The sequence below is a fragment of the Coenobita brevimanus genome, unplaced genomic scaffold (genome assembly GCF_032717465.1).
Source record: "Coenobita brevimanus isolate Jiangsu-jjx unplaced genomic scaffold, ASM3271746v2 jjx.HiC_scaffold_2065, whole genome shotgun sequence".
In the NCBI taxonomy this organism is placed as follows: domain Eukaryota; kingdom Metazoa; phylum Arthropoda; class Malacostraca; order Decapoda; family Coenobitidae; genus Coenobita; species Coenobita brevimanus.
Genome location: NW_027642958.1, coordinates 95,001 through 113,883, shown reverse-complemented (window position 1 = coordinate 113,883; position 18,883 = coordinate 95,001). Strand labels below are relative to the sequence as shown.

General features: G+C 47.3%; 1 protein-coding gene across 1 annotated transcript in view; it reads right to left on the bottom strand.

Moving 5' to 3' along the window:
* Nucleotides 1-4,380: 4,380 nt before the first annotated feature.
* LOC145389779 (sodium-coupled monocarboxylate transporter 1-like) overlaps nt 4,381-18,883 on the bottom strand; it is an 18,149-nt gene continuing 3,646 nt past the window's right edge. Inside the window, exons 3-11 of the mRNA XM_080264942.1 lie at nt 18,431-18,619; nt 16,566-16,717; nt 15,454-15,594; nt 13,018-13,236; nt 11,066-11,184; nt 10,397-10,551; nt 8,865-9,112; nt 4,636-4,736; nt 4,381-4,574 (exon numbers count right to left, since the gene is read on the bottom strand). Of these exons, the coding sequence (XP_080121068.1) occupies nt 4,381-4,574; nt 4,636-4,736; nt 8,865-9,112; nt 10,397-10,551; nt 11,066-11,184; nt 13,018-13,236; nt 15,454-15,594; nt 16,566-16,717; nt 18,431-18,619 (1,518 nt within the window). The remainder of the gene's footprint in view (nt 4,575-4,635; nt 4,737-8,864; nt 9,113-10,396; nt 10,552-11,065; nt 11,185-13,017; nt 13,237-15,453; nt 15,595-16,565; nt 16,718-18,430; nt 18,620-18,883) is intronic.

The window sequence follows — 18,883 nt, the reverse complement described above, 5'->3', positions numbered from 1 at the left end:
CTCTCCACTCCATCCCTCCATTTCATCCTCAGCCTCCACCTCACTCACATACACCCTCCATAGCCACAGACATACTACACAATACTGTAAGCAGAGCATTGCCAAGATTGGTGTAGTATCAGCTTAATATTTGTATGTATTATCCAACAGGTTACCAAAAAAGATTGTTATGATATGGAACTAAGTCTGATTGAGGTGGGGTGAGCTTGTATGAACAGTTGATATATGCAAGTACTGTATTATAATATGCCCTTGTAATAAATTTAGCTTTGTAATGGAGCAGCTTTGTGGCTAGAATGAGGAGTGGTTGGAAGTAGTTCAGGGGTCCGTTGCCTCTCCTGACATTGAAGGGCTCTACCTCCGTGCTAAGGGGTCTTTGTATGCAGCATGTGTTAGGAGTATAATGCTGTATGTGGCATGTGTTAGGAGTGTAATGCTGTATGTGGCATGTGTTAGGAGTGTAATGCTGTATGTGGCATGTGTTAGGAGTGTAATGCTGTATGTGGCATGTGTTAGGAGTGTAATGCTGTATGCAGCGTGTGTTAGGAGTGTAATGCTGTATGTGGCATGTGTTAGGAGTGTAATGCTGTATGTGGCATGTGTTAGGAGTGTAATGCTGTATGGTAGTGAGACCTGGGCAGTAAAGGAAGAGGATATTCACAGGCTCAAACGTACAGAAATGACAATGATTTGGTGGATGTGCCGTGCGTCCCTGAGTGCAAGGCCTGGGGGGGCTGGGTTTACGATGGAAGAGTTGAGAGGTAGGATGGGACTGGAGTGCATAGGTGTTGTGATGAGGAGAGGTAGACTGAGATGGTGTGGGCATGTGGAGAGGATGGTGGATGATAATTGGGTGCAGAGAGTGAGAAGTGTTAATGTTGGGGGGTAGGGTAGCAAGAGGTAGACCGAAAAAGACCTGGGACGAGGTAATTGAGTGTGACCTCAGGGTTAAGGGACTAAATAAGGAAGCTGCCAGAGATCGAGCAGCATGGAGAGCCGCCATTAGGAACTCAGGGTTAGGGGACTAAATAAGGAAGCTGCCAGAGACCAAGCAGCATGGAGAGCCGCCATTAGGTGACCAAGGGCAATACATGCAAGAGTGGTGGTCTTCAAAAACGAAACCAATGAATTCAACAGAGCTGCCCTTTTCAGTCTGTCTCCCTCTGCTGCTGGTTACATCACTGGCTACACTTCCAAGGCTTCACCAACTTTCAAGTACTTAAATTAGTCTTGTGAAGAAGGCAGTAAAGGAGATGAAAACAGGGAAAGCTGCAGGTATGGATGGGTGTGCTGTGGAATGCCTGAAGGGTGGTGGAGTGACTATTGTTGACTGGTTAGTAAGATTGTTGAATGTGTGCTTTGAGAAAGGTATGGTGCCAATTGACTGGGCAAGTGCTTGTGTGGTCCCGTTGTATAAAGGCAAGGGTGATAAGTATGAATGTACTAGCTTTAGGGGTATAAGTCTGTTGAGTGTTGTAGGTAAGGTGTATGGTAGAGTGTTAATTATGAGAGTTAGAGAGGGTACAGAGGGAGTGATTAGTGATGAGCAGTGTGGCTTTAGGAGAGGGAGGGGATGCGTGGATCAGGTGTTTGCGGTGAGACAAGTGTGTGAAAAGTATTTAACGAAAGGCAAGGATGTGTTTTGGGCATTTATGGATTTAGAGAAAGTGTATGATACAATTGATAGGGAGGCTTTGTGGACTGTTTTAAGATTGTATGGACTTGATGGTAGGTTATTAAAAGCGGTGAAAAGTTTTTATGTAAATAGTAGAGCGTGTGTAAGAGTGGGAAATGCTGTGAGTGATTGGTTTCCTGTGAGAGTGGGGCTGCGACAGGGATGTGTGATGTCGCCTTGGTTGTTTAATATTTACATGGATGGTGTTGTAAGGGAGGTGAATGCAAGAGTTTTAGGTGGAGGTCTGAATCTGGTGAATGTTGATGGTGGAGAGTGGAATCTGAAGCAGCTGCTGTTTGCAGATGATACTGCACTGGTGGCTGATTCAGAGGAGAGATTGAGACAGTTGGCAGAGGAGTTTGGAAGGGTGTGTGAAAGGAGGAAATTGAAAGTAAATGAGAATAAGAGTAAAGTGATGAAGTGTACGAGGTTGGTAGATGGTAGGGTGATGAATATAGTTTTGAATGGCGAGTTGCTTGAGGAGGTAGAGTGTTTTAAATATCTAGGGTCACATGTTGCTGTGGATGGAAGAATAGATGCAGAAGTGAAGTTTAGAATAAATGAAGTAGGAAAGGTGCTGGGAGGAATGAAAAAAGTGTTTAGATGTCGTTCGCTTAGAATGGATGTAAAGAGAAGGCTGTATGAGGGTGTTGTGGTACCGACTGCGTTATATGGGGCTGAAACATGGAATATGGGTGTAGCAGAGAGGAAAAGTTTGAATGTAATGGAGATGAGGTGTCTGAGGAGTATGTGTGGAGTGACGCGTATGGATCGAGTGCGAAATGATGAAGTGAGAAGGAGAAATGGAGTTGTTCGGGAGATGGCTGGTAGAGTTGAGCAGAGGGTGTTGCGATGGTTTGGGCATATGGAGAGAATGGATAATGAGCGATTGGTGAAAAAGATAACTAGATCTGATGTGAGAGGTGTAAGGCTGAGAGGAAGACCACGAATAGGATGGATGGACAGTGTGAAGAGAGCACTGGATGCGAGAGGGATGTCTGTTGAGCAAGGAAGAGTGGCTGTGCGTGACAGAAATAAATGGAGAGAAATTGTGAATGAATAAGTGATGACGCAGCCCTGAGGGGATATTCTCCCGCATTTGGTCTGATCAGCTAGTCAGGTCAGGTGCGGGTAAGGGGATGGGTCTGTTATGATGTGGCAGGGGTAAACCAGTTCTGCTGTCGGGCCCTGCTGCGGATGTCATTGATTGCATTGCACAGTTGACCCTTGTGCGGTGTGGTGCGGTGAGGATCTGTCCGTTCTCCCCTTTGGGGCTAAGATGCGAATGAATGTGTTTGAATGGATGAATAAATGGGGAGTGTGTCGTCCTGTCTCGGCTACCTCCCTTTCCTTGGGGGAAGAAGCCTAGGTATATAGATAGATAGATAGAAGTATGCAAGAACTGACAGAGAGTTGCTGTACTAGAATATCCTAATTTTTTAAGTCGTTGTTGGCATGGAATTTAACACTTATTTAATTTGAGGGCTTCAGAAGCATATATAAAACATAACAGCATACTACCAAACCATGTTGAGATTTCATTAAGGTGGTAGGGCCTCTTTTTGGGGGGATGCACCATTGAAATTTGAAAGTTGATTGCATTTGTATGAATTATTTTTATGTTGTATAATTTGTAATGGCTTCATCATACTTGCATGCATCTGCCTTTGTTACCTAATGATGGCTCTTCACGCTGCTCGATCTTTGGCAGCCTCCTTGTTCAGTCCCTTATCCCTTAGGTGGCACTGCATGACTTCATCCCAAGTCTTTTTCGGTCTGCCTCTTGCAACTCTACCCTCGACGTTCACACCTCTCATTTTCCACATCCAGTTGTCATCCTTCATCCTCTCCACATGTCCAAACCATCTCAATCTGTCCCTCATCACAGCACCAATACACTCCAGTCCCATCCTTCCTCTTAACTCCTCAGTCATAAACCTAACCCCTCCAGGCCTCACATTCAAGGATGCACTACACATCCACCTAATCATTGTCATTTCTGTACATTTGAGCCTACGAATATCCTCTTCCTTTACTGTCCAGGTCTCACTACCATACAGCATTACAGTTCTAACTCACGCCGCATACAAAGATCCCTTAGCACAGAGGGAAAGCGCTCTCAATGTCAGGAGAGGCAACAGCTCCCTGAACTTCTTCCAACCACTCCTTACCCCAGCCACGGAGTTAGCTGCAGCCCCACCTCCAGTAAATAACTTGTCCCCTAAATAACAAAACTTCTACACACTCAAGAGACTCAACAGCAAAATCAGTCCTTTCACACCTGACAATCTCCACATGCTCTCCCCACCACACTGTACACATGAAATCAGCATTATCTCGAAGTCTGCTTCTAATACCACTACATCTCTTATGCACCCACTTACCACAAATACTGCACAAGATGAACTTACTTCGCACACCCTTGTGGCAAACTGCACATGGCCACTCTTCCTCTGCTTTGACAGTATGTGCATCTGATAAACTATGGTACATTTTATTTTTCAGATTCTAAAGTTGAATTATGTGTTGTGAAAAAGTGGTGTTGGGTCTGTATAGAGGGGCTGTGTTCAGAATTTTAAAATGTCCCGTGGAACTGCATTACCTAAACCTAGAATTATGGTCTTGCCATTCTAATCACCTTTCACAACATACTGGTACTGCATGACAACAGCAGGTAACAGAGCAGGAATTACTGCTGATGCAACTCAGCCCACCAGGACTGCCATTCCTATCTGTGCTGCATCACCACTCATTCCCACCAATGCTACCAGCCCTGACTGTTGATGCACTACCACCTGGAACTGCCTGATCCCAACCACTGATAAAAGGTACCACCGTCTGCCGCTACTGGTGCTAGTCGGTGTACTGCCATCCAGTTTGTCGGTGCTGCCAGAGCTAACTGTTGGTGTGCCAGGACTATATTACCAGTGCTGAGTGGACATTACAACAAGACAGCTCACCAGTACAGAAGGATATGAGGTTGCTGATGATGAGGGTCATGAGGATGCCAGTGATGCCGAAGTAGCAGTAGGAGACGTCATACACGGTCCTGCCCTCACCCCTGCCGGCACCACACCACACACCCTCAAACATTTGCATATGTAAAGAATTAAACGCACTGAATCATTACCAGGGAATAAGACCAAAGGCTGTAGTTGTGCCCATGTGAAAGAAAAAAAAAAGTAAGAGAATTCAGTGCAAAAATGATTGTGATATGTCTGTTGATTGTTGTTGGAAAGTTATGTGGAAGAATTATCATGGAATAAGTAAGCAATATATCAACACACTGAGTGATGAACAGGATGGCTTAACTAGTGGTTGGGGATTTCTGTCTATCTATCTATTGCTAGACGCCTTCATCCCATACGGGGTGGCCACAAACAAATCGCCTCCACGTCGCCCTGTCCCCCGCCATTTCACTGCCCTGCTCCCAGCTCAAATGAAATGGAAGAATGGGAACTGCATCTGAAAAGAACTATCTATCTATCTATTGCCAGACGCCTCAATCCCGTACAAGGTGGCCACAAACAAATCGCCTCCACGTCGCCCTGTCCCCCGCCATTGTTTATAAAGGCTCCAACATGCCTGCCTGCGTCAAATTTGGTCATCTGATGGCAGCTCTCCACACTGCTCAATCTCTGGCAGCCTCCCTATTCAGTCCCTTTCCCCTGAGGATTTGGGAAAAGCATATGGCAAGGTAATCAGTGGGGTATAGGGAAGGTTTGGTGTGTGTATGGTATGGACAGAACAGCCACTGATTACTGGTAAGGGTTTTTATAATGGCAGTCAAGCTTGTGTAAGAGTGTCGTGAGTGAGTGGTTTGATATCTGTGTTAAAGTGTGAAGGAGCGTTGTGGTGTGGATGTGATAGGAAGCGTTAGGAGAAACACACTGAGGTGGTTTGGCCATGTGGAGAGGGTGGAGAGTGAGAGACTGACGAGAAGAGTGTATGTGTATGTGGAGTTACGTGGAGAGACAGACTGACAAATGAGGAAGTGAAGGAGCGTTGTGGTGTGGATGTGGATGTGACAGGAAGCGTTAGGAGAAACACACTGAGGTGGTTTGGCCATGTGGAGAGGGTGGAGAGTGAGAGACTGACGAGGAGAGTGTATGTGTATGTGGAGATACGTGGAGAGACAGACTGACAAATGAAGAAGTGAAGGAGCGTTGTGGTGTGGATGTGGATGTGATAGGAAGCGTTAGGAGAAACACACTGAGGTGGTTTGGCCCTGTGGAGAGGATGGAGGGTGAGAGACTGATGAGGAGAGTGTATGTGAGTGAGGTGGAGGGGGAGAGAGGGAGGGAGAGGCCAAGGATCAGATGGAGGGATGGAGTGGAGAGGTATATGAGAGAGAGGGGTGTGAGCTGGGAGCAGGGCAGTGAAATGGCGAGGGACAGGGCAACATGGAGGCGATTTTTTGTGGCCACCCCTTATGGGATTAAGGCGAGAGAGAGAGAGAGAGAGAGAGAGAGAGACAGACAGACAGACAGACAGAATGAGATAAGTATATGTAATGTACTCAGGGCTGTTCAGTACACATACCATATATTGTGTATGGACGGGTTTATTACTGAAAAAAAAAAAAAAGTCAGGCTATTGAGAGGGGGATGAGGACAGAATGAGTGATGAAGGGTGGATGTGCAGAGTTTTGTGAATGTAAACATCGTGATCTGGAACCATATATGAATGAGGGCAGAGTGATGGTTGCCGAGGGGGAAGGTGACGTACAGTGTGATGTGATGGGGAATGAAGAGAGACTTGAAGTAGTGATAGGTTCAGTTGTGGGGTGGTTTAGTGGAGAGTGGTAAATATGCAAAGGAAGGGAAGAGTGGAGTCTCAGAGGAAAAGAAAGTGGAAGGTGCTATGAAGGTCTGTCTATCTCTGTCTGTTGCTAGATACCTTAATCCCGTAAGGGGTGGCCACAAACAAACCGCCTCCATATCGCCCTGTCCCCTGCCATTTCATTGCCCTGCTCCCAGCTCACACCCCAACTCTCTCATATACCTTTCCACTCCATCTCTCCATCTCATCCTTGGCCTCCCCCTGCCTCTACCCCCCTCCACCTCACTCACATACACTCTCCTCGTTAGTCTCTTACTCTCCATCCTCTCCACATAGCCAAACCACCTCAGTGTGTTTCTCCTAACGCTTCCTATCACATCCACATCCACACCACAACGCTCCTTCACTTCCTCATTTGTCAGTCTGTCTCTCCACGTAACTCCACACACACATACACTCTCCTCGTCAGTCTCTCACTCTCCATTCTCTCCACATAACCAAACCACCTCAGTGTGTTTCTCCTAACGCTTCCTATCACATCCACATCCACACCACAACGCTCCTTCACTTCCTCATTTGTCAGTCTGTCTCTCCACGTAACTCCACACACACATACACTCTCCTCGTCAGTCTCACGCTCACCATCCTCTCCACATGACCAAACCAGGTGCTGATGTGAAACAGGAATGATTATGGAGGCTATGCTAAAGGACCAAATGAAGAAGTTTGAGTGCCACAGTAACATTGAATGCAAGATTGGTGTGGAATGAAAAGCCTGGAGTTAGTACTGTAGAAATGAAGGTTTTGGGAAATGAGTGTGGAGTGTGGATAGGACGAGAAATAGTGTGAGTCATGAAAGATGTGGAGTGAGGAATGGTATGGAGTGTAGAGAGTGGCTTTAGATGGTATGGTAATTGGAAGAGGATGGACTGATGAGGAGAGTGTATGTGAGTGAGGTGGAGAGGGGGAAGAGAGAGGGGGAGGCCAAGGATGAGATGGAGGGATGGAGTGGAGAGGTATATGAGTGAGGAGGGGGGGGGGTGAGCTGGGAGCAGGGCAATGAAATGGCGGGGGACAGGGCGACATGGAGGCGATTTGTTTGTGACCACCCCTTACGAGATTGAGGCGTCTGGCAATAGATAGATAGATGGATGTAGATAGTGTAGTGAAAAGGATAAATCTGTTTCAACATGAAGGTTGGAGGAGGTGTGGAAGACGAAGAAGGTGGATGTTATGGTGAAGGAATGTGTGAGGAAGTGAGGCATGGAAGTTGACAGGGCTAGGAAACTGGCAGGGAAGAGGATGGATGTAAATAATATAGTGAAAAGGGTATGTCTTTCTCAGCGTGAAGGTTGGAGGTGTGGAAGACGAAGAAGGTTGATGTTATGGTGAAGGAGTGTGTGAGGAAGTGAGGCATGGAGGTTGACAAGGCTAGGAACTTGACAGGGGATTGAGTTGCTTGAAAGAATCTTGTATTAACGTATGACTCAGTTTGGCACCTCTTTTTTTACGATGTGATGTGACAGTCAGGAGAGTGGTTCTTGCTGGTAAGTAAGGTGAAGTACGAAAGACCGAGGATGAGGTGGAGGGATGGAGTTGAGAGGTATATGAGGGAGGGGGAAGTGAGTGGGGGGGAGGGCAGTCAAATGGTGGGTGACAGAGCGACTTGGAGGCGTTTTGTCTGCGGCCACCGTTTGCAGGATTAGGGCGTCGGGCTATAGATAGATAGATAAATAGACATAAATGTGGAAAGTTATGTCTGTGATGTGGAGTCAGGATTCCAGGAGCTTGAATGGTGAGTGAATGAGAATGTGGCTCATTTAACTAGGCATTCTCTTGATTAGTCCTCCTCCGTCCATTTTTCTTTCTTGCCCTCTGACCCTGTCCCACCACATCCTTGGTTGGGAAAAGAAATGTTGGGATGATGATGATGATGATGATGATGATGATGAAGCTCCAGACAACTAAGAGGTACAGCAAGAGAGCGTAACATCTTCTCTTGCTTTACTTATTGTCAAAAAGTAATTTCATGAGTAGTTCTCTTGCTGAATGATGTTGCATCCATCCATCATCCAATCCTATGTTGCCCCATGAGGAGCGTAAGACCCCAGGGCTAGGCAAGTTGGTTCTGACATTTAAGATGAGAGTGACCAGCCTCACTCATCCCTGAGTGGCATTACATGAGCAATAAACCCCAACCATCCCTTGGATATAAACCTTCACCGGCTCAATCCGACTGGAGCGCCTTAATTACCCACTAAACCACCAGGCTCCATAATTTGGTTATATGGTTACCACCCAGCGTAGTAAATGGTTTCCTGGTGTACAGGAAACCATTTGAATGATGTTACCTAAACCAAATACTTGTAGTTAAAGAGTAAGTTTCACGTTTGGTGACACTGTTAACCTGGTAGCGTCAGGTGCCATGGTGGTGAAGTCTGCAGTCAGGTCAGTGGTGAGATTGGTGCTGAGTGTGGCGGTGGTGATGTTGCTGACGAAGGCGATGGTGGAGGCGTTGACAGGCTGGAGGAGGTTCTCAGGGCAGCCGTCAACAGAGAGGGGGAGGTGGGCAGGGTGTCCTCCCCCCCGCAGGAACTTGCCCACCACCACCCAGACGTTGTAGCAGAAGGCCACCAGGAAGCCCAACACTGCTCCCTGTTGATTGTGGTTGGGTCTTGTGAGTCTGTGTGGCTTTGTGTGGATGTGTTGATATATATAGTTACTGGCGTGTGTTACAATGTTTGGCCATGTGGAGTGGATGGAGAGTGAGAGACTGATGAGGAGAGTGTATGTGAGTGAGGTGGAGGGGGGAAGAGGGAGGGGGAGCTCAAGGATGAGATGGAAAGAGTGGAGAGGTATGTGAGAGAGAGGGGTGTGAGCTGGGAGCAGGGCAGTGAAATGGCGGGGGACAGGGCGACGTGGAGGCAATTTGTTTATGACCACCCCATATGGGATTAAGGTCTGGCAATAGATAGATAGATTTCCAGCAGACTGTCTATCTATCTATCTATTGCCAGATGCCTTAATCCTGTAACGAGTGGCCACACACAAATCGCCTCCATGTCGCCCTGTCCCCCGCCATTTCACTGCCCACCTTCCTGCTCACACCCCCCTCTCTCATATACCTTTCCACTCCATCCCTCCATCTCATCCTTTTTTTACTATTACGCCTTAATCCCGTAAGGGGTGGCCACAAACAAATCGCCTCCATGTCGCCCTGTTCCCTGCCATTTCACTGCCCAGCTCCCAGCTCACACCCCCCCTCTCTCATATACCTCTTCACTCCATCCCTCCATCCCATCCTTTCTGACTAACACGCTCCTCATGAGACAACGTAGGACTGGATGATGAAATAATAAGGGATATGTGGAGAGTGTAAGGCTTTGGACATGTGGAGAGAATGGAGAATGAGAGACTGACTAAGAGGGTGTATGCGGGTGAAGTGAAGGGAGGGGTAGACTGAGGATGAGGTGGAATGAAGTGAAGGAATGTTGTGGGGTAGATGTGGATGTGGTTGAGAAGATTAGGAGAAATACACTTAGGTGGTTTGGACATGTGGAGAGAATGGAGAGTGAAAGACTGACTAAGAGGGTGTATGCGGGTGAAGTGGAGAGAGGGAGCGGGAGGGGAAGACCGAGGATGAGGTGGAGGGATGGAGTGGAGAGGTATATGAGGGAGGGGGGAGGGCAGTCAAATGGTGGGTGGCAGAGCGACTTGGAGGCGTTTTGTTTGTGGCCACCCCTTACGGGATAACGTAGGATATAGAGGGATGGAGTGGAGAGGTATATGAGATAGGGGGGGGTGTAAGCTGAGATCAGAGCAATGAAATGGCGGGGGACAGCGCGACATGGAGGCGATTTGTTTATGGCCATCCCTTACAGGATAACGTAGGATTTAGACGATGAATAATAAGACTGGAGAGTGCGAACCCGTGCCCACCTTTGTGTTTACCCAGGGTGTACTCATACCAGCCAGGAAGACACCCAGGATCGGACCCTTGACGGCTCCTGAGATGCTGGTGATGACGTGGAAAATGTTGCCGAGGTTGCCGGCCAGCACCCCCACACAGATGCCAGACACGCCCATCACCACAGCTGCCGCAAACACACACCATCAGTAACCTAAGGGACTCGGGGCTGTTCGGCCAGACTGCCTAGGGAACAACTACTACTACTACTACTACTACTACCAGTGTTACAAAATTAGTGGGTAATTACGGCGCTCTAATCGGACTGAGCCGGTGAAGGTTTATATCCAAGGGGTGGTTGGGGTTTATTGCTCATGTAATGCCACTCAGGGATGAGTGAGGCTGGTCACTCTCATCTTGCATGTCAGGACCAACTTGCCTAGCCCTGGGCTTCTACGTTCCTCTTGGGGCAACGTAAGATTGGATGTTGGATGGATAACATAGTGTGTACCAGGATGTAAGGCAAATGTTGTGCAGTCCGCTATGCTAATGTTATACTCTGGTTCCTTTGTATAAAATTATCAGCGCCGTGGACAACATGCAGTGCTGAGTGTATTGATAACACGAGGAATGAATTTTAAAGTTTATGGATCCCACAAAACTGCTGAACTATTGCTGACAACCTGAGAAGAAAGCCTTACATATCAGCTTGAGGACCCTGGTGGCTGCGGCATCGGACATCCTGCTGAAGTATGGAATGTCCTTCAAAAAATCCTCCCACAGCAGGCAGGCCATAGAGTTACCGTTACTGGACAGCGAACTGTGTGGAGAGTGGGACAGTGTTTGGTAAGTATGAATGTGGTGTTTGAAAAGGAAATTATCCCTCGAGCTGGACCTTATTAGATCATATAGCCCCGCTAGGTGACAGGAGGGTGTTACATCTCTCGGCATGGCAGCTACCAGGCGTGGCTCGAACTCATGACCCCACGGTCCCGAGTCCAACACTTTACCACTGTGCCACCCTGCCCCCGTGTGTTGTTTGATACATACATAGATGATAACTTTATCAAGAAATTTATTATATATATTTATTTTTTTCCTGCATGACTAGTGTAAGTAAATGCTAAAGTTTGAAATGTGGAGAATAGTCACCTGAAGAGGAAGGCTAATGTGTGCTGTGAAAGCTGTGATAGGGAGAGGGAACTGGAACAAAATGGCTGCAGGAGAACTTCAGAAAGGAGTAGTAGGCTCAGTATTGTCATGTGGATGGAAGAAAATGATGATAGTCCTGTAAGCCAAGACATCATTTACAACGCTGGGTGGTAACCATATAACCAAACCATACGTGCTCCGTACGTGTCAACAAGTGGGTTGGTGGAGGGTTAGTGCCCCTCTCCGTAAAACAAGTAACTCAAAGTCAAACGGCCAACCCTTATGGGATTATGGCGTCTGGCAATAGATAGCTATAATATTTAAAAAAAAAGAAAAAAAGGAAAGTGATATATTGAGAAATGTGGACTAATATATCCTTGGATCAATAGGATAAGAACTGATGCACCTGAAAACAGAAGCACAATGGCGCTGTTTCCTCCATGAACTGTAGACTGCCTCTGGTGTGACATCATGGAACACTTATATTTTTGGGTGGTGTGGATGTGATAGGAAGCGTTAGGAGAAACACACTGAGGTGGTTTGGCCATGTGGAGAGGATGGAGAGTGAGAGACTGACGAGGAGAGTGTATGTGTGTGTGTGGAGTTACGTGGAGAAACAGACTGACAAATGAGGAAGTGAAGGAGCGTTGTGGTGTGGAAGTGGATGTGATAGGAAGCGTTAGGAGAAACACACTGAGGTGGTTTGGCCATGTGGAGAGGATGGAGAGTGAGAGACTGACGAGGAGAGTGTATGTGAGTGAGGTGGAGGGGGGGAGAGGGAGGGGGAGGCCGAAGATGAGATGGAGGAATGGAGTGGAGAGGTATATGAGAGAGGAGGTGTGAGCTGGGAGCTGGGCAGTGAAATGGCGGGGGACAGGGTGACATGGAGGCGATTTGTTTGTGGCCACCCCATACGAAATTAAGGCACCTGGCAATAGATAAATAGATAGATAGGAAAGTACATGGACAGTACATGATGGAGGAATGAGATACAGCAGTTCAAATATGAGATACAATATGATCTTTCCAGTATAAACCCCAAGCATGTTCAAGGATGATGCAGGATTGAGTGATGCGAGAGTGACGATACAGGATGTGAGAGGGATGGATAGTGATGATGGATGTGGGTGATGATAAAGGATGTGGGTGATGATAAAGGATGTAAGTGTGATGAGGGAGGATGTGAGTGATGATGCATGTGAAAGTGATGATAAAGAATGTGTGGGTGATGATAAAGGATAGTGATGATGGATGTGAGAGTGATGATAGTGAGACTATTGATAAAGGAATTGAGTGTGATGAGAAAGGGTAAGAGTGATGATGAGAAAGGATAGTGATGATGCATGTGAGAGTGATTATGGATGTGAGTGTAATGATAAAGGATGTGAGTGATGATGCATGTGAGAGTGATTATGGATGAGTGATGATGGATGTGAGAGTGATGATAAGAGTGATGATGATAGCTGCTGTTAAGAGAAGGAAGCCCCACTACATCACCCACCTAAGGACGCCTCCATAGACAGCCGCCACAAAGACCCCGGGAACGCCAGTGAGGTGACCCAGCTTCTGCATGACCAGGTAAGGGATGACCTGGTCGGGTTTCTGTATCCTGCCAGAGGCCAAGGGATCGCAGTCTCTGAAGGCGGCATAGGCAACGAGGCCGGAGAAGTAGAACAGACCCCACAGCAGCCACACCCCCACGGTGAAAGAGATGACCAACCTGTGGGAAAAACACGTAAATTAACACACACACACACACACACACACACACACACACACACACACACACACACACACACACACACACACACACACACACAGCAAAAGAAATGACCAGTCTTTGGGTAAAACACATAACAAGCATTAGACGGTACGTAAAGCTCCCACACCAGCCACACACCCACGGCAAACAAGATGACCAGCACGTGGGAAAAACACGTAAATAAAACAGATACCTTTTAACAGCCACACACCCACGTCAAAAGCAATGACCAGCCTTTGGGAAAAACACACAACAAGCATTTAGCAGAAATAAAACGGAGCCATACCAGCCACACACCCACGGCAAAAGAGATTCCCAATTTCTAGTAAAAACAAGAGGCTTACGAGGCCCATATATGTTAGGCATTAGTGAGTGTGTCAATGAAGTACCCTGTACTGAGCTGAAGCACTGATCTGAGCACTACAAACGGTCCTTCGTGTTTTTGTGTTGGGACGATACGTGGATTGGGGAAGGGTTAGTTATGCTGGGCCAGTATTTGTACAGTATATGTGAATTCTGTGTTATCAGGCCTTACCTTGAGGATTTCTATACGAAGTCTGCTGTGAATTTTAACATCAGTGAATTTGAATATACTGTATATACTTAATGCAATGTGTCCGCACTCACTCATTATGCGACTCCGCGAGATTGTAGTGAGGTGCAATTTTGTGTTTGCCTTCTCAACGAATCTCCTCACACCCTTCTTACCCTCAGTACATTCCCTTCATTCATTTGTTTTGCATTCACTCTCGTCTCCCCTTTTCCTCCACTGCTTATTCAACATAGGCATCCCACCAAATTGAACCATTCTTACTCCTAGCTACCCTCGCATTCCTAGCCACGCACTCCCTTCATCAGCTCCACACATTTTCAAGATCCATTTGTTCCTATTTCATCTAACTCAACTTTTCCCTCAATATGCACCTCTGCTTTCGCTCTAATCTTCGCTACTTGTCATTCCCGTTGTCCCCTTCCTCTTTCTATCCACCATGTTCCTCTCAGCTTAATCTTTTATACCACAGTCTTACGAACAATGAACTTCCACCAACATCTCTGCTTTCGTATCTGCAACACTTCTAAACCTCTTTCAACAAATACACAAACAGTCTCCCTTCTCATCTCCACAGCTTCCTTTACTTTTAACACAATCGACTTTATTCTCCGTTAAATTTAAAGTTAGGAGAAACACACTGAGGTGGTCTGGCCATGTAGAGAGGATGGAGAGTGAGAGACTGACGAGGAGAGTGTATGTGTGTGTGGAGTTACATGGAGAGACAGACTGACAAATGAGGAAGTGAAGGAGCGTTGTGGTGTGGATGTGGATGTGATAGGAAGCGTTAGGAGAAACACACTGAGGTGGTTTGGCCATGTGGAGAGGATGGAGAGTGAGAGACTGACGAGGAGAGTGTATGTGTGTGTGGAGTTACGTGGAGAGACAGACTGACAAATGAGGAAGTGAAGGAGCGTTGTGGTGTGGATGTGGATGTGATAGGAAGCGTTAGGAGAAACACACTGAGGTGGTTTGGCCATGTGGAGAGGATGGAGAGTGAGAGACTGACGAGGAGAGTGTATGTGAGTGTATGTGTGTGTGGAGTTACGTGGAGAGACAGACTGACAAATGATGAAGTGAAGGAGCGTTGTGGTGTGGATGTGGATGTGATAGGAAGCGTTAGGAGAAGCACACTGAGGTGAATTGGCCATGTGGAGAGGATGGAGAGTGAGAGACTGACGAGGAGAGTGTATGTGAGTGTCTGTGTATGTGGAGTTACGTGGAGAGACAGACTGACAAATGATGAAGTGAAGGAGCGTTGTGGTGTGGATGTGGATGTGATAGGAAGCGTTAGGAGAAACACACTGAGGTGGTTTGGCCATGTGAAGAGGATGGAGAGTGAAAGACTGACGAGGAGAGTGTATGTGAGTGAGGTGGAGGCGGGGTGAGGGAAGGGGAGGCCAAGGATGAGATGGAGGGATGGAGTGATGGAGTGGAGAGGTATTTGAGAAAGGCGGGTTTGAGCTGGGAGCAGGGCAATGAAATGGCGGGGGACAGGGCGACATGGAGGTGAGTTGTTTGTGGCCACCCCTTACGGGATTAAGGCGTCTGGCAATAAATAGACAGATAGATAGGTAGGTAGATAGATAGATGGATAGACAGAGATATAAACAAGGGCATCTAACCTTTGAGCCGTAGCGAGGTTGCCGATGGACGCAAATCTCTGGTAGCTGGGCTGGTTGATGCCGTTGACCTCCAAGGTGAAGAAGAAGCCAAGGACGGTGGTGGACCAGAAGGTGTGACGCACGAAGGGGCTTGTGTTCATGCTGGGGCAGAAACGGGAGGCTGTAGTGCGTCCTGTTACTGTCTATCTATCTATCTATCTACCTATTGCCAGTCACCTGAATCCCGTAAGGGGTGGCCACAAACAAGTCGCCTCCATGTCGTCCTGTCCCCCGCCATTTCACAGCCCTGCTCCCAGCTCACACACCCCTCTCTCATATACCTCTCCACTCCATCCCTCCATCTCATCCTCGGCCTTTTACTGTACAGTCATATATATATTTTTTCTCCTTATAACTCCAGTGTCGTTGAATATTATAAACCTAACTCTAATATTGGCTCTTAAAATGACTACTGTGTGGTTATTTTTATTTATTTATTTCAGTGTCGTTGATATTTTATGAAGCTGATTCGAATAAATGGGTTTTATATGTGCGCAAAATGACAGTAGATTTAGTGAAAGTAAATGCACGCCATATTATCTCCTCTCAACACACACACACACACACACACACACACGCAGGAAGAGAGAGAGACAGACAGACAGAGACAGAGACAGACACAGGAAGAGAGACAGAGAGAGAGATTAAATTCAGTGCTTCACGTTTAAAATTCAAACTCATTCATTTTCACACGACTCAAACGGTACTCCCACTGCACATTCTGGCACTTTCCGTCACACACACACACACACACACACACACACACACACACACACACAGGAAGAGAGAGAGAGAGAGAAAGAGAGAGAGAGTTGTGCTTCACGGTTAAAATTCAAACTCATTCATTTTCACACGAATCAAACTGTACTCCCACTGCTCATTCTGGCACTTTCCGTCACACACACACACACGCACACAGGAAGTGAGAGAGAGAGAGAGAGAGAGAGAGAGAGAGAGAGTTGTGCTTCACGGTTATAATTCAAACATACTCATTTTCACACGACTCAAACGGTACTCCCACTGCTCATTCTGGCACTTTCGGTCATTTGAAATTTAAACTACTGGCGACTCACTTGAAGAACTCTATCCTGGCGCCCTGGTCAGCGATGGTCCAGACCCTGCCCAGACCGATTTCCTGGCAGCAGATGATGACCACGAGCAGCACCCCGCCGAACATGAGCAGCGTCTGCATCACGTCAGTATACACCACCGCCTTCACACCACCCTGCAAACCACACAGCTCCGTTCGTTAAGGAAGCTCCCTAACACCTTTCCCTATGCGATTAATTTGCTTAACCTTGACACCACACAGCTCTGTCGGTTAAGCTCCATAACACCTTTTCCTATGCGATTTATTTTGATTAACCTTGACACCACCCTGCAAACCACACAGCTCCGTTCGTTAAGGAAGCTCCCTAACGCCATTTCCTAAGCGATTTATTTTGCTTATTACATCTAACATTTGCAACCACAGACCCGTCGGTTAAGGAAGCCCCCCCACGCCTTTTCCTAAGCGATTTATTTTGCTTATTACATCTTACTGTCCACGACCTTCACACCGCCCTGCCCCGTAGATTAAGGAAGCTCCCTAACGCCTTTTCCTAAGCGATTTACTTTGCTTATTACATCTTACTGTCCACGGCCTTCACACCCTGAAACCCCACAGCCCCGTCAGTTAAGGAAGCTCCCTAACGCCATTTCCTAAGCGATTTACTCTGCTTATTACATCTTGCTGTACACAACCTTCACACCCTGCAACCACACAGCCCCGTCGGTTAAGGAAGCTCCCTAAGACCTTTTCCTAAGCGATTAATTTTGCTTAATACATCTTACTGTCCACGACCTCACAGCCCCGTTGATTAAGGAAGCTCCCTAACGCCTTTTCCTAAGCGATTTATTTTGCTTATTACATCTTACTGTCCATGGCCTTCATACCCTGCAACCACAGCCCCGTCGGTTAAGGAAGCTCCCTAACGCCTTTTCCTAAGCGATTTATTTTGCTTATTACATCTTGCTGTCCACGACCTTCACACGCTGCAACCACACAGCCCCGTCGGTTAAGGAAGCTGGATCTAAGGAGGCACTGATAAACCTGAGTGAATCAAATTGGCATAATCCACAATGAACCAAGTTTAAAGGACCAAACTTAAGATAGACCTGATTTGATTTGAATTTCCGTCAACTCCTCTAACGGTCCAGCCACACTTGCTCCAGACACGTGATCGACGGGAGGACCTAAAGCTCAGGGTCCTCACTCAGCAACCACCCTACCTGACATCACTTTCCCCCTCATGACCCGCCTCTCGCATTAAGAGGAAAGCAGGGGCCAGCATCTCAGGCTCAGTCGATCGAGGAGCGAGTTGCAGAGGACTGACGCTCTGCAACCTGGTATGCAAGAGCTGCCAACTATGAGTCCCTCTCCGCCCCACCTCGCCCACCCAACTCGCTCATCGTGTTCCTACGTCGCCCGAGGATGGGCTACCCCTGCTTCTCAATTAACAGGGAGGAATCCTGAACCCTGCCCCCACTGCCACCAACTCGAGGAGTGGCCGCTACATCATTATTTGTTCGACTGCCCCGCCACAGCAGCCCTTCGCTCTGCTCTAAGAGGCAGAATCATAAGAAGAATGTCTGCCTCGAATACAGCCGCCGAGATGGTCGCCCTGTCCCCCACTTCAGCCGTCCTTGATGCTGTATCCACTTATCCTGCCCCTCCATAGCCGTGCCCCCCCCCCCCATGCTGACTCAGCTGGCATTCCACCCTGACGGGCTCTACTCTGCCCGCGTCCATGCTGTGGAAGACAGATGGACGAAGCTAAACTGACCAACACTGAAGCAGACCTAACCCGCTGCTTCGTTTCATCTCGCCGATCACATATTTCGAGCAAGTCTGGCCGTACACTGTGGCTGTCTCGCTGATCCCCGCCTTGCCACTCACCACAGAGATGTAGAAGGTGCACACGAGGCCCATAAGCACGATGGAGCCGAGAACAGAGAGGCCGGTGACGGTGGAGAGGGCGAGGGAGGGCGCGTAGAGGCACACGCCCATATAGATGAACATCACTATGAGCTGACACATGGTGCCCAGCAGACGCACAGCCCGCGACCTGAACCGCAGCTCAAGGTACTGTGACGTAAAGACATGGCCTTTATAAAGTGGAGTGAGGTGTTTTATTACTAGTATTATTATTATTATTATTGTTGTTGTTCTTGTCCTTGTTATTATTATTATTATTATTAGTAGTAGTAGCAGTAGTAGTAGTAGCAGTAATAGTAGTAGTAGCAGTAGCAGTAGTTGTAGTGGTGGTGGTGGTGGCGATGGTAGAGGTGGTGATATTATTATTATTATTAGTATTAGTATTAGTATTACTATTACTATTACTATTATTAT